Here is a 13,247-nt window from a genome sequence, read left to right as displayed (position 1 = left end):
TTCAACATGTTGCTTGCTCTTCCATCTCCTCCTCACTCACCCACCGACCACAATGCCGCCCTCGACCGTCCTCCACGCGATGGACTATCCCGCCCTGGCGCTAGGCCACCGCGAGCCGTCGAAGCGTACCCTCGACCTCGTGGACCTCACAGTACACGTGTACGGCCTGGACGAGATCCGCAACTCTCCCCTGCCCATCAGCGTGATCATCGCGAGCCACGGCCGGTGCAATAGCGTCAAGAACATGCACTATTTTGCTGTTGGCCTGCTCGGCGAGCTGCGCCGGCTCGAGCGCAAAGGCGACCGCGTCAAGACGCACGACGCGTTGGTGGTCACGCTGGTGAGCTTGGCAGCTCGGGGCGAGCTGACGACGACTAGGACCATCGTAACCACGGCACGAGGCTCAAGCACCGGACGGCCAACCTCGCGTTTGACCAGAACCCCGCGCATCTGTGAGCAAGCAAGCGCCGAGCGCAGCGAGGCGCGCGTAGCGAGCGAGCAAGCTGACCCATGCAACAGCGCCGACATGGCCGCGACCGTGTGTGCGTACCTCCTCCGCCGGCCTGGTCCCCACTAACCTCCCCCCGCCAGTCGGCGCAGTCCAGGACCACCAGTTCATCATCGAGTTCCTCCCCGTGTACCTCTTCCCGCGCGACGAGCGCGTCGTGACGCAGTGGATGGCTACGGGGATTAGTCTGGGTGGTGGGTTGCATCGCGGCCTCAGGCTGGCTGGCGTGCTGACGGGCGCAGGAAACACGGTGTGGCGGCTGCTTGCGGAGGGTGAGTAACACAATGCTCTCGCCAGGCCAGCGCGAAGCTGCGTCTCAGTCTCAGGCTCAGCTCGCTCGCTCCCCGACAGGCTCGCTGACGCTCGCCTGTCCAGAACCCCGGATCCGCATCGGCGTCCCCATCATCGGCCTCCCGCCCGACTCGTTCGTCAAGTACCTCTCCGCACGCGCCGTGTCCTCCGGCCTCGCCCTCGCCCCACCCACCTTCCCCGCCAGTCTGCGGCCGTGGATGGAGAAGAAGGCAAAGCCAGGCGCATACGACGGCAAGAAGATCCTCACCCTCCACGGGGCCGGCGACGAGCTCGTGCCGTACCGCTATGGCCAGGAAGACATCCGCGCCGTCCTCGCCACTGCCGCGCCTGGCGACGTCGAGATCTGGGTCCAGGATGGCGTCGGACACATCTGCTCGCCTGAGATGCTCGGCCGGACCGCGCAGTGGTTCTGGCGCTGGGGACTGAGCGCGCCCAAGGAGGCCTAGAGCGCGGCGATGGGCTAGTAGTCGGTATTCCCAGCATGCACCACAATCACCCGCGACCCCCACTCATGCGATGTGCCATGCATATGCAAAGAATCTAGGACAGTGTCTGCCGCTCCCCCTACGCTCCCACGTCCACACCCTCCCGCTCCGCAATCCGCTGCAGCGCCGCAATGGTCCGCTTGAGCGTCAGAATCGCACCCATTGTCAAGCTGCCCATCGCGTCCGCGTTCCACATCTCCTCGTTCTCCTCGTCCTCGGCCACGTTGCCATTGGCGGCCTCAGCTTCGCCCTTGTCGATCAGTAGGCGCGCATGGTTGATGATGGACGCCAGTCGTCCCTTCTCCAGATATAAATGCCGCAGCTCGTCGGCGAGGCCAGTCGGAGGCCGTTCCAGCGCAGTTCGCACAAACGACCGCGACAAGACGTACGCCTTCTCAGAGTAAAGTCGAGAGTTGACCCGTCCCTCACGTGTGCCCTCGAGCTTGGCAAACGCAGGCTCGCAGTGGTACGGTGATCGCACCAGCACGAGGCCAGAGATGGACACAAAGACCTGCAGCAGCGAAGACTTGGTGGGGCTCGGCGTTAGTGGTGCTCGTTGCATCTTGACTCACTTCCACGACTCGGACTTGTCGCCAGCCCATGTGCCGAGAATCGACAGGCAGACCTTGCCCTCTTCGTAGAGGTTGGCTGGTGGGTTAGCAAGACATCCGGGGACTCAACACCCACGGTTACACCGTCCCAGGCCATTCGTGTGCGAGTGGAAGTAGACGAGTGGAGGCTCAAAGGGGAACTTTGTAGGATTGAGATACAGGTCAAAGACAAACGGCGCGTCCGTGTATGGTGTTCCCTCGGGGCCGATGATGAGAACGCGCATGAGATCGGTGCGGTCCTCGTACGTGCGAACAAGGATGTTGTCTGTGGGTGTCAGTAGGTTTTCATCCACGGGTGCGGCTACCTACCTGGAAGTGAGCTCGCCAAAGCCCGATGTTCCTTCATGATACGCGAGTGGTACGCCTTGCTTGACGCAGGTAAACGGGGCTCCGAGTAGTAGTGGTGATCGGCAGGTGCCCCCTCAAGAATCTCAAAGCGTGTCCACTTGTCGTCGCCAGCAAGAGTGGGACGGGTAGCCAAGGTCGACGGGCCAGCCTCATCCGACGAGTCCTGGATGCCACTCGGCGCGGCTGTTGGTTCGGCAACACGGGTCTCGGGCGGTGAAACCGACTCCTCCTCCTCGGACACTAACGCCTCCACAGCCTCACCCGCGCGCGCATCCTCCTCGTCGTCGTCGGCGACCTCGACGCTGTCAGCGCCATCATCTTCGACATCCATCAGGTCGTCGAAGCGGTCCTGGGTGGCGTCGCCATCGTTGTCCCAGTTGGACGCCATGTCCTCGTCCCCAGACATGGTCTCCCAGCTGCGGTCCGAGTGAATGCTCTCGACGTCGTCCTCAAACTCGCCGGGGAAAGCGCCTTCGGGCTCGTTAAGAATGATAACATTCTTAATGTTCACAGTGCGGCGCTCTCCAGTGTAGAGCTCAACCTCGACCTGGCCGTCGAGATGCAAGTCGACGACCTCGCCCCACCACTTGACGAGCGACTGGTCACCCTTTGGCAGGGAGCCGCCAAAGACGTCGGCGTTCATGCCCTGGTCTAAGCCTAGGCGGTGGAGCTCGTTGCGGAAGCCATCACGGCCATCCTCTGGGGGGTCGACCTGGCCAAGAGCGGGAACCTCGGGGGTCTGCGCACCGTTGTCGTCGCAGAACAGAATGTGCTGGCCCAAACCGACGCCATAGTTGGCCTTGCCAAAGCCTCCAGTGTCAAGTTCCAAGACGGAGACGGTCTCCTTCTCCTTTGTGTCCGTGAGCAGGATGTTGGCGACACGCTGGCGGGGGTTGTAGCTCTGTACGACAGCAGGTCGGCGCTCGCCAGTGTCACTTCGCCAGACGAGGTGCTCTCCAGGCCAGGACTCATAGCTTGGAACGTTAGAATGGGGCTCCAGGAACAAAATTACTCACTCATCAACATTGCGGTAAGGAACAAATCCGACGGAGAACTCTTCAGTCTCGGTACCGTCCTGCCAACGCAGCTTGAGCTTGGTTCTGTTCTCAACGACACGGAACACGCGCAGCTGATATGTGCCATTGACGTGGTGCGTCGCCTTTGCACCGTACTCTGCACATCAGTGTCAGCTCCGAGCTTCTGCAGTGGCAGCATCCCGCAACCCACCAATTTCGTCCATGCGATCCCTAAACACCACAGTCGTTCCCAGCGGAGGTGCCTGGTGCTTCATGCCCTCGAAATGTGTGAGCTTTTCAATGTCACCGTTGCACCAGAAGCGCTGGGGCTCGGGGTGCTTCTCGTGCTCTGCGATCGGGAGCTGCGGGGAGTTAGCCATGTCTGTGAACCACAAACTCACTGTCTGGTTGATAGCGTTCCAGATGACAAAGACGATGAGGGGGCGAACGCTGATGACGCGGTCGGTCGAGGCGTTCGCAGATGGCGGGAAGCTGTTGTTGAACTCGGCCATGACCCCGGGGTGGTCTGGGAGAACCTCCTGCATTGCGTTAGTCGTGCCCAAGATCAAGACCATGCCAACACACATGAGCAAAACGGCCAGTCTCGAGCAAGCCGCCCATCTCCGCTATCCGGTAGCAGCTACCGTCGCGGGCCGCCTCGATAAGGCCGTCCTCGAATACCTTGACGTCAGCGACCAGCGGCCCATCGCGTCAAACCCACCTCCTCGACCGTGCCGATCCACTCATCGTACACGACCTTGTCCTTGGCCTCGATGCGGACCGCGTTCTTGAGCTTGGTCCAGGGCACCGGACGCACGATGCGCTCGCGGGACATGACATGCTCGACGACGCACTCGGTCTGGACGTCGACCACAACAGCGCTCTCGAGGTCGGTGAGGGCATGCTTGACCAGGTCGCCTTTGAGGAAGCTGCGCTCAAACAGCTGGAGACTGAGTTCGGGCACGACCTCAAACACGCCCGTCTGCATGTGGCTGGGACAGTTAGCTCGGGGCACAGCAGCAGCAGCAGCACACCGGGCGGCCGGCCGGCGGCCCAACAGTCCGTGCATTGCCACGCGCGCCTACGCACCAGATCATGACCTCGCCGCGGACGAGCGGCTGCTCGGCGGGATGCTCGACTTCTGGCGGGGCATCCTCGTCTGTCCAGCCGCGCTGTTGTGTGTCAGCGTCCGTATCAATGAGCCGGCAGGTAGGGCACTCACCACCACCTTGCCGCGATAGTTTGGGTCGGCGACCTTGGTCACGACATCTCCGTGGAAGAGCTAAGAGCGTCGATGGGCGAGCGAGAGTGGGGAGAGAGCGTCAGTAAGTAAACAACGGGCGGTAGGCAGCAGGCAGCGAGGCGTTGGCCAACCCGCACATGTCGGGCGACCTAGCTGACGAGTGCTGCGGCGGCTCAGACTCACCTTGGACACAAAGTCGTCTGGGAGGCCGGGAAGCGATTGGGGAGGCGCCATCTCTGGCTAGGGTAGCAAGCGGAGTAAGCGAGTCGCTGTTGAAGTGCGCGATGCTTGTCCGCGGTTGTGCAATGCGCGCCTGTGGCAAGTCCAAGTGGAGTGATGGCTGCGTGTGGGTGTGTGGGGTGGTCGTGGTCGAGCGCGACTTTGCTGCTAAGTAGCCATCGACCACCGAAATCCATGCGGAACCAAATATTCCAATGAGCCTCGGCCAGCTCCTATAGGTGCTGGTGTATTCCGCGGTTCGTGCTGGCGAACAGCTCCAATGGCCCATATGAAAATGTCTGTAATGCATGCGTGGTGTAGTCACTGTCCGTCTGTGGTACTGTATATGTGCCAGAATCAAAAGTTGCAGTATGCTGTCAAGGTATGTCCGTGGGGTGTATTGGGTAGTGGTGGTGGTGGCGGGTGCAGGCACGCGTGGCGGCGCACAATAACGGCCTGGTCTAAGGGGTATGGAGCAGCAGCAGCTCGGCCTAGTTGTGAGCTTGGGCAAGGGTTGCAAAGCCAACCGCTGGTGGGTCGGCCCGGAAAGCGGTGTAGACGCTCTTGAGGAACGAGAGGCCAAGAATGGGTCTGGAGCGTTAGTAATCGCCAACGAGACCTCGTCCGTGCGACTTACTGAGAGACAGCGGGGTTGAGGAGAGAGTCACACAGGTTGCTCTGGCCAGTGACCTTGCCACCGACAAGATTCTGGGCGGGGAAGGGGTACTTTACGCCGTCAAACGTCAACTCGAACTCGGCCTTGGTGTCGCAGGGCATGAAGTAGTCGTCGCCGCTGGCCGACGCCCCGGGGATCTGGTCCAGAATCTCCTCGCAGAACTGGCGGGGCAGGAAGATGCCCGACGTGCCCGTGTCGACAGCTAGGGACGGAAGGTCTCCCCAGACGTTGGTGACGTTGATCGTGTGACCGTTGACGGCGAGGCCGTCGAGCGTGATGCGCCACCAGTCGCGCGTGCTCTCAATGTAGTGCACGTCGCCGGTGTACAGCGCCTTGTCCAGGCCCCCGAACGTGAGCGACCCGGCGTTCGTCTTGGTCGGGACGATGCCGGTCGTGTCGTGCGCCGAGAGGTTGCCGGCCGCGCCACGGTCGCCAAAGTGGAAGCCAAAGACGGGCTCTGGCCAGTTCGGCCCCGCATTCTGCCACCACGGCGCGGTGTGCTCCGCCGCGAGGTAGCGCCAAGCCAGGCCCATGATACCACCGATCGGGGCGCGGAGCACAGCAGCGACGTCGCCACTCGCGAACAAGGCGAGGTCCTGGTCCTCGACCGTCCATCCGCCGAGCGAGACCGTGTCCTTGGCCAGCTGCTCAGACGCCTCGCCTGACCCGTAAGACTGGTTACGCCACTTGCCGGAAAAGGTAAAGGAGGAAGAGTTCTTCGAGTGGAACAAGACGGGGCGCTCGCCACAGTCGGTACACAGGTCGGAGAAGACCCAGAGGTCCGACGAGCCCGTGTCGGGGATGACCTGGATCTCCTGCGGTGGTGTTCTGGTGGGTCAGATGCATGCACGTGAGTGCCGGCGAGCCGCAACTTACCCCACTGAAATGGTCACCAGGTATGCTGTGTCATACATGTAGCTGGTGAGCCTGGGCGGTTCGGTCAGTATGTGTGCGTGTTGTGGCAGCGGGCAAAGGCGCCACGAGGACGGAGCGGCCACTTGACGGCATCTTGGTCCTGTATTCCACTACTCACGGCACGCGTTCCGTTCCATCCCTCCGGGCGACGCGTGCAGCGGCGAGGTCGCGGCGGAGCACGTCGCGCTCGGCGTCGTCGAGCAGCGGGGCGTACTTTATGCGGGCGCGGAGTGCCTCGTCGCGGCGGAAGGCGGCGCGCACGGCGCTGTCGGCGTGCAGGTGGCGGGGGGCGGGGGCGTGCTCTAGCGTTACAGAGCGTACTGCCTCGACATGGCGGGGGGGAGAAGGCGTTGGCGCGGCCAACACGCTGCTGCCGACGAGAGCGAGGGCGAGGAGCAAGCCGGCCTGCATTGTGCGGGCGTCGTCGAGACGGGACTCGAGCGAGAGGCTGCGAGGATATGAAACGGGTGTATGGGGGTGAGTAGTTGTGCAACAGCGACCAGGTTTGCATCCCTCTTGTTTCTTCGCTTTGATGTGTCTGTTGTCTACGAGTGCAGCAGCAGCAGCAAAGAGAGCCGCCCGCATGCCACCACACCTTTCCTGTACAACCAACGCTGGGCGGGAGAGGCACCAGAGACGGACATGTCGAGGAGTAGGCTAATGGGCAGGGAAAGGGAAAGATCAAGGGGGCGGAGGGGGAGGGGGGGACGGAGGGGCGACAGTCGTGCTAGTCGTGCAGCGTGCAACAGGGTAACACATCCTTTTGTTTTGAGTTGGAGACGGGGCGACGCACAAGAGTGGAGAGTTTTGATCAGGGCGGGCAGGCAGCCTGGTGACAGGACAGGGCCACACCATCAGTAGTAGTTAATGTTTCGGGCGACGCAGCGGGCATCCTAAAAGACACGCGCGCGACGCGGGGAGCCGAGGAGGACAGCGCCGGACGAGCAAGGACGAGGAACAGACACGGCCGGCAACTTGGCCCCCCCTGCCGTTACGCACCGCCTTGGGCCGTCCCTGGCCAGCGTGGACACTGGAGCTGCACGGCGCGCGTCGTCGTCGTCGCACGCTCAAAGTCTCCTCTACCCGAAGATTGAACGCAGTTGGCTTTATGCTGCCCTTGCACGTCGAAAAATAACCCGATCATCTCTGGGCATGGCATGGATGGCGCAGCGCAGTGAAAGCCACCCCCTCGGCAACCTCTTCACATCCGCAGCTGCACTACTTTTGCCATCCGCAGCGCGTGGGCTATTCTCGACGCAAGATGCACAACTGGAAGGAGAGCGATAGCAGTGGTGGGAACGGCATGATACCGCACACCGCCCGGGGGATCGACAGTGCGGAGCGACTGGCATGCATCCTCTCTTTGACTCTGCGGTGTCTCACATCCTTTGCCTGTCCATCCAGCCTTCGTGACCCTGCTTCACCCTGGGCACAACGTGGCTCTCGCCTGTCGGCACTGCACCGACAGCAGCGGCACTCGTCCTCTCCCCACCTCCCCAGTGTGCGTGCCCTGCAAATGTCCATCGTGCACAGTTACAAAAGATGCTGCAAGCGGCAGACTGAGACCGTCTCACACCGCCGCGCCGAACCACGGCAGCATCGCCATGGCGACGACGGCGGAGAAGGTCGGCAGTGCGCCGCGGCGCACGGCGTGGCTCTTGGCCCCGTTGCCTCCACCGCCGCCGCCGCTTCCGCCTCCGCTCCCGCCTGCCTTGCCACCGCCGTTCGTGCTCTGGTAGTTGTACGCTGGGGCCAGGGCCGCAAAGCCCACCTGGGGCGGCTGGTACCGGAATGCAGTGTACACGTTCTTCATGAACGCCGCGCCGAGGAGCCAGCTGAGACGGGGTGTGAGCGGCTGTTGTCAGGTCTGCTCGAATGGCACTTACTCTCCCGTCTGCACAATGCCGAAGCACATGGTCGGCTGGCTCGTGGCGTACGACCGCAGCGCGTCAGCCGCACTCATGCTCCACGACGGCTGGTTCGCGCCGCCAAACTTGAACGAGATGCTTGCCTTCGCGTTGCACGGCACTGCCCACTGTCCGTTCGGGTTGCCACTCGCATCCGTGACGGCGATGGAGCCCTGGATCGCGCCGTAGAACGCTGCCGCGCACTGCTGTGGCATCATGATGCCCGTCGACCCCGAGTCGATGACGGCCGCCACGCCCGCTCCGCCGCCGAGCACCACCTCCTTGCCGTTCAGAGTGTAGCTGTACAGCGCGATCTGCCACCACTGCTGGACGTTGGCGTCGTAGTATGACACCTGGCCAGTGTACAGCGATGTGTTGAGCCCACTGCGGGTGTGAGTGATTGGGTGTGCGGCAGTGGCACCTACCCAAGCGACAGGTCACCCATCCCCGGCACCGAGCCCACCAACGCGTCGTTGCTGATGTGCGCAGAGTCGACGTTGGTGCGTCCAAGCCACATGCCAAACTGCTTGTCGGTCCACGAGCTCACCGCGAGAGCCTGCCACATCGGCGTGGGCGACTTGAACGTGTCGCCCGTCTGCGTGCTGTCGACGCTCGGCCACCCAAAGCCCATGATACCGGATATGCCGGAGCCCATGTACTGGACGATTGTGCTCGACGTGATAAGTGCTGTGCGTGGGTGTGAGCAGCACGCCGGTAGCCAAAGGACCCGACGAACGCACCGATGGGCTGCGTCTGCACATAGTACCCGCCTATAACTACCCTGTCCGTGACGAACACGCCCTTTGCATCGCCGGTACCGTACGCCTGGTAGACATCCTGTTGGAGGTTGACAAACGTCGACGACTTGGTGTGGTCGAAGACTGGGCGGCCGGAGCACTGCGCCGCACACACGACGTCGTAGAGCACGAGGTCGTGCGAGCCCGTGTCGGCGACGACGTCGAACGTCTGCGCCGGCGTGCCGACGGACATGGCAACCGCGTATCCCATGTCAAAGTTGTAGTCGAGGAGCCTGGGGTCAGTCAGCGGTGCTGGCTAGCAAATCGGTGCTGGCTAGCAAAGCGGGACATACGGCGTGGTCTGCATATCCCGACGGCGGCGGGCGAGGCGCGCGACATCGCGCTCCAGCACGGCGCGCTCGTCCGGGCCGAGGCGCGACGCGAAGCGGATACGGCGGTACAGCGTCTCGTCGCGCGCGAACGCGGTGCGGACGGCCGGGTCGGGGTGGTTCTCTCGCTGCGACACCTGGCGGAGGGGAAAGGATTGCGGGCCAGTGTCGGCGGCACGCGAGACGGCCGCGAGGGCGAGCAGGGCGAGCGGCCACACGGCCACCATGTTGAACGAGTGTGGGTGTGGGAGCGTCAAGTGGCAAGGTGAGTCGAGAAGATATGACTGTGCAGACCGTCAATCAAGCAAGCAGGCAAGCAAACATTCGCGCCCCCGCGAGGCCGGTGCTCTTGGCGACGATGGCCCGTGCCACACACACACACGCCCGGGGCGCCTCCGCGGCGCCACTGTGCTGTGCTTCATTCGGGATACCACCGCCGCGGGGCGGAGCGGTGTCCCGAGTTCCGCTATCGGTACACAAGGTGGTGTATGTACACGTAAAGCGGCCACACAGTGTGGCGGGAGAGGAGTAGCTGAAAGGAAGCGCCGCGATGACGAGACGACGAGGTGGTTGAATCGGCTGCAGCTGCCACCCCGACGCAGCGCGGCGTGTGCGCCGCCACGTTCCCGGTTGTGCCAATCGCAGAAGTCAGAAGGGTGCCCCATGCGTCTCACGGCTCGCTGCTGCGTTCGGTATGCATTCACTTGGATGCCAAGGAGTGAGTGGAAGGAGGCCAGTGTGTGTGTGCTGGGTGCCACTGTCGCGGAGACACACTGAAATCCAACCACGGTGACGGCGATTAAGCTTAATCGCACGCGTGGTGCGCTACCATACAACAACATCAGTTAGTACTGCCGCCAAGCGCGCGCGCCGAGACAGACTGGCGGCCGTGCAACATGGCCTGGTCTGGCCAGTTAGTCTCAGTAGTCGGCGGACCAGCATCCCGCTGCACGCACATAGCGAGGCATGCAAATCGCAAAGTACACCAGTGCAGCCCTCCTCCCTCCTCGCGCACACCACGGCGCCTCGTCGCGAATCTCACGCGTCGTACCCTCCGCGACGCGACAAGCCTGCCAGATCCATACCGGCGGAATAGTGGCCCGCGGGGCGGAGGAGGCGTTGGCTGCATTCGCCGCCGCGCTATTCAGCCCCAAGATTACCAGCTGATGGCGGGACGCGTCAACGTGCACGTACACGCACGACATGCACTCGACGTCGTGTCGCGTGCCGCAGCAACAACAGCATGGCTGCATTGTTTGTGCCGCGTTTCAGCTCGCCGTCTCTGCAGACGCCGCCGCGCAGCGCCCACACGCATGCCTTCTCCCCTCCCTGCCTTGACAATCCGCGTCCACCACCCACCAACATGTCAGTCCGCCCCCACAACCTCGGCAAACAAGGCTCATGTAATCCTCCCCGCCGCGCCGCGCCGCCGCAGACAGAGGCCAAAGATAGCAGCTGCCCAGCGGAATGGACGGCGGCAGGAACACGGTCGCTGCGATACGGTGCGGTGCGGCACAGCGGCGGCGATGGCTTGCTGCTGCCCGCTCTCGCTCGCCGCCGCCTGGCCGCTGGCCGCTGGGGCGTCGTCGACCAAGCTACAATCTCCGCCGGCTGCCTGTCTGACGAAGCATATAACAGCGCCTTGATCTCATCACTCCCCCTCCTTATCTCGAGCTTGCCACTCACCACTCGCTCACGCACCACACTCACTGCCCGCCTGCGGGGCTTCAACTCTCGGCGACGTCGCGACGCAGCACCGCCGCTGCACCGCACCGACTCGGCCAGGCGACTGCCGCACCGCACCGCCCACGCCGCACCGCCGCCGCCGCACGCACCGCACTGGCCTCCTTTTCCCGCCAGGCGCCATGGCGCTCCTCGTCGTGCTGCTACTTGCGTTCATGGCGGCGCTGGCAACGGCGCGGCCTGCACAGCGCACTTCCCACCCCGTGCATCTCCGCCTCGGAGCGCGCTCCGGCGGGCAGTACCACCCCGACCCCGTTACACGGCGCCACTGGACTCGCGAGCGGGCACTAGGAGCTGACGAGCGCACGCCGCAGCGCCGAAGCACAACAAGCGGTTCAACAAGGTAAGCCGTGCACCGAACCTCACGCCGCTGACGCCAGCCTCGACTCGTACAACCACGACGCCGTGTACACCGTCCCCGTCGAGATTGGGTGAGTGTGGCTTAGTGGCTTGCCTTCCGCCTTCCTTTCGGCACTTGCGCTGCCCGCTGGCTTCTGCCCGCCGCTAAGCCTGTGCCGCACCCCGCCGCCGCTAACGTCCGCAGCACCCCGCCGCAGCTGTTCAACCTCGTCCTCGACACTGGCTCGAGAACGACGTGGGTCGGCGGTAAGGCATGCTCCTCGTGCGGCACCGGCCTGTTCGACACGGACCGCTCGCGCTCGTTCAAGAAGACCAAGGTTTCCTTCTCGGTCGCATATGTTGACGGAACGAATGCCACGGGCGTGTACGGGCGCGACACGGTCACTGTTGCGGGGCACGCTGTTGACCAGCAGGCGTTTGGTGCGTGTGTGTGTGCATGGGGGCATCTCGCTGACCACCTCAGGCCTCGCGTCCAACATCTCGGCCACGCTCTCGACCCAGCTCAACGGCACCGATACGGACGGGCTCATGGGCTTTGCGTGGCCCGACGCCGGGGCGGACGCCAACGGCCGGCCATTCTGGTTCAACTCGCTCCCCGAATGGCCAGAACCGCTGTTCTCCGTCTTCCTCACACGCTCGAGCTTCAGCCAGGTGGTCGACAACTCGAACTCGTCCAACGAATACGACTGCCATAATGCCAACGCCGGGATGGTGACGCTCGGGTGAGTGGTGGGCTGCAGAGGCAGGGGGTAGGCCCGAGACATGTCTGATGCGTCACAGCGGCGTCAACGCCCAGCTGTACACGGGCGATATCAACTATGTCCCGTTGCAGAAGGCGGCCGGCGCGACGTCGTACAAGTTCTGGAGCTTGTCGCTCGATGGCGTCGTGGCGAACGGGGTCGCGATCAATGTGTCGTCGCTAGGTGCCGACGGCGACCCCCCGCCGCTCGCAACCCTCGATACCGGCACGAGCTTGATCACTGGCCCGGCCGACGCCGTGGCAGAGATCTACCGCCAGATCCCTAACGCGACCTTTGACGCCGGCCTCGGCACCTACGTCTTTCCATGCGACTCGAACTTGACGCTGTCTTTCGGGCTGGGCGGGAAGAGCTACAATGTCAGCCCCGCCGACCTGGTGTACAGCATCCAGCTCGAAGACGCGAGCACCGTGTCGGACCTAATGTGTACGGGGGCGATTGGCGTGTAAGTGGAGGCCGATGGCGGCTGGGTGAAGGTCTCCCACACTGACGCGATGCCGCAGCTGCAACGACAACAAGTGGACTCTCGGCGCGACCTTCCTCAAGAACGTCTACTCGGTGTACCGCTTCGACCCACCTGCAGTCGGGCTCGCCTCGCTGGCACCAGGGCTCGACAACGACGACTACACGTACACGGATGACGAGCTGTCCGACGCGCTCAACGAAGCCGCGCAGCACGCGGCCGTGTGTCCCCACTCTGCGCGGGGCAACAAGCAGAGCAGCGCACGACGACGCGCCCTTCTCCTCCCTCGCATGCCCCTCATCCTCGCCATCCTCGGCGCTCTCACAACCACCATCACCTCATCATGTCTCCTCTAACCGACCAGCAGTACATTTCCTTTCCTTTGGGCTTTCAGTGTGTATAATAGTCACGTGTAATGTCAACATCACGACGACGAAACCCTGCAGGCAACGTGGCTGAGACTCGAGGGTCAGAGGACGACTGCGGCGGCGACCGCGGCGCCGCGCCGCTGTGGCTGCCACGCCACATCGCCACCCCCATCGATCCTGCCAAGCCCG

General features: G+C 63.4%; 4 protein-coding genes across 4 annotated transcripts; 2 read left to right on the top strand and 2 right to left on the bottom strand.

The window, feature by feature from the left end:
• The first annotated feature begins 25 nt into the window (after positions 1 to 25).
• LOC62_02G002101 (uncharacterized protein) lies at positions 26 to 1,308 on the top strand. The gene is made up of 6 exons (XM_062768602.1): positions 26 to 340; positions 379 to 452; positions 520 to 542; positions 592 to 702; positions 751 to 780; positions 884 to 1,308. Exons 1-6 carry the CDS (start codon positions 53 to 55, stop codon positions 1,264 to 1,266), a joined length of 909 nt encoding a protein of 302 aa, XP_062624586.1. The 5' UTR covers positions 26 to 52; the 3' UTR covers positions 1,267 to 1,308.
• Positions 1,309 to 1,372: 64 nt separating this feature from the next.
• On the bottom strand, positions 1,373 to 4,874 carry UBC23 (putative ubiquitin-conjugating enzyme E2 23). The gene is made up of 12 exons (XM_062768601.1): positions 4,707 to 4,874; positions 4,503 to 4,562; positions 4,370 to 4,452; positions 4,002 to 4,272; positions 3,866 to 3,961; positions 3,682 to 3,819; positions 3,492 to 3,642; positions 3,281 to 3,437; positions 2,226 to 3,238; positions 1,993 to 2,181; positions 1,878 to 1,953; positions 1,373 to 1,841 (listed from the first exon to the last, which is right to left on the bottom strand). Exons 1-12 carry the CDS (start codon positions 4,755 to 4,757, stop codon positions 1,385 to 1,387), a joined length of 2,742 nt encoding a protein of 913 aa, XP_062624585.1. The 5' UTR covers positions 4,758 to 4,874; the 3' UTR covers positions 1,373 to 1,384.
• A 359-nt stretch (positions 4,875 to 5,233) lies between these two features.
• Pga5 (Pepsin A-5) lies at positions 5,234 to 9,593 on the bottom strand (the record flags this gene model as incomplete). Its single annotated transcript, XM_062768600.1, has 9 exons — positions 5,234 to 5,333; positions 5,380 to 6,246; positions 6,295 to 6,345; positions 6,452 to 6,781; positions 7,908 to 8,168; positions 8,220 to 8,624; positions 8,666 to 8,927; positions 8,981 to 9,270; positions 9,331 to 9,593. The coding sequence occupies 9 exons, from the start codon at positions 9,591 to 9,593 to the stop codon at positions 5,234 to 5,236; spliced, it is 2,829 nt and encodes a 942-aa protein (XP_062624584.1).
• A 1,454-nt stretch (positions 9,594 to 11,047) lies between these two features.
• Positions 11,048 to 13,168, top strand: pr1_0 (Aspartic protease). The gene is made up of 6 exons (XM_062768599.1): positions 11,048 to 11,452; positions 11,490 to 11,540; positions 11,654 to 11,889; positions 11,933 to 12,191; positions 12,250 to 12,672; positions 12,731 to 13,168. Exons 1-6 carry the CDS (start codon positions 11,232 to 11,234, stop codon positions 13,044 to 13,046), a joined length of 1,506 nt encoding a protein of 501 aa, XP_062624583.1. The 5' UTR covers positions 11,048 to 11,231; the 3' UTR covers positions 13,047 to 13,168.
• Positions 13,169 to 13,247: the final 79 nt, after the last annotated feature.

The sequence above is a fragment of the Vanrija pseudolonga genome, chromosome 2, assembly GCF_020906515.1.
Source record: "Vanrija pseudolonga chromosome 2, complete sequence".
NCBI lineage: Eukaryota > Fungi > Basidiomycota > Tremellomycetes > Trichosporonales > Trichosporonaceae > Vanrija > Vanrija pseudolonga.
This window is presented reverse-complemented; position numbering and strand designations above follow the sequence as displayed.

Coding starts and splice junctions, on each gene's coding strand:
- LOC62_02G002101 (XM_062768602.1), top strand. CDS start 53: ATGCCGCCCTCGACCGTCCTCCACGCGATGGACTATCCCGCCCTGGCG. Junction 703..750: donor TACGGGGATTAGTCTGGGTG/GTGGGTTGCATC, acceptor TGACGGGCGCAG/GAAACACGGTGTGGCGGCTG. Junction 781..883: donor GTGGCGGCTGCTTGCGGAGG/GTGAGTAACACA, acceptor TCGCCTGTCCAG/AACCCCGGATCCGCATCGGC.
- UBC23 (XM_062768601.1), bottom strand. CDS start 4,757: ATGGCGCCTCCCCAATCGCTTCCCGGCCTCCCAGACGACTTTGTGTCC. Junction 3,438..3,491: donor GGATCGCATGGACGAAATTG/GTGGGTTGCGGG, acceptor ACTGATGTGCAG/AGTACGGTGCAAAGGCGACG. Junction 1,954..1,992: donor TGGCCTGGGACGGTGTAACC/GTGGGTGTTGAG, acceptor CTAACCCACCAG/CCAACCTCTACGAAGAGGGC.
- pr1_0 (XM_062768599.1), top strand. CDS start 11,232: ATGGCGCTCCTCGTCGTGCTGCTACTTGCGTTCATGGCGGCGCTGGCA. Junction 11,541..11,653: donor ACCGTCCCCGTCGAGATTGG/GTGAGTGTGGCT, acceptor TAACGTCCGCAG/CACCCCGCCGCAGCTGTTCA. Junction 12,673..12,730: donor TGTACGGGGGCGATTGGCGT/GTAAGTGGAGGC, acceptor GCGATGCCGCAG/CTGCAACGACAACAAGTGGA.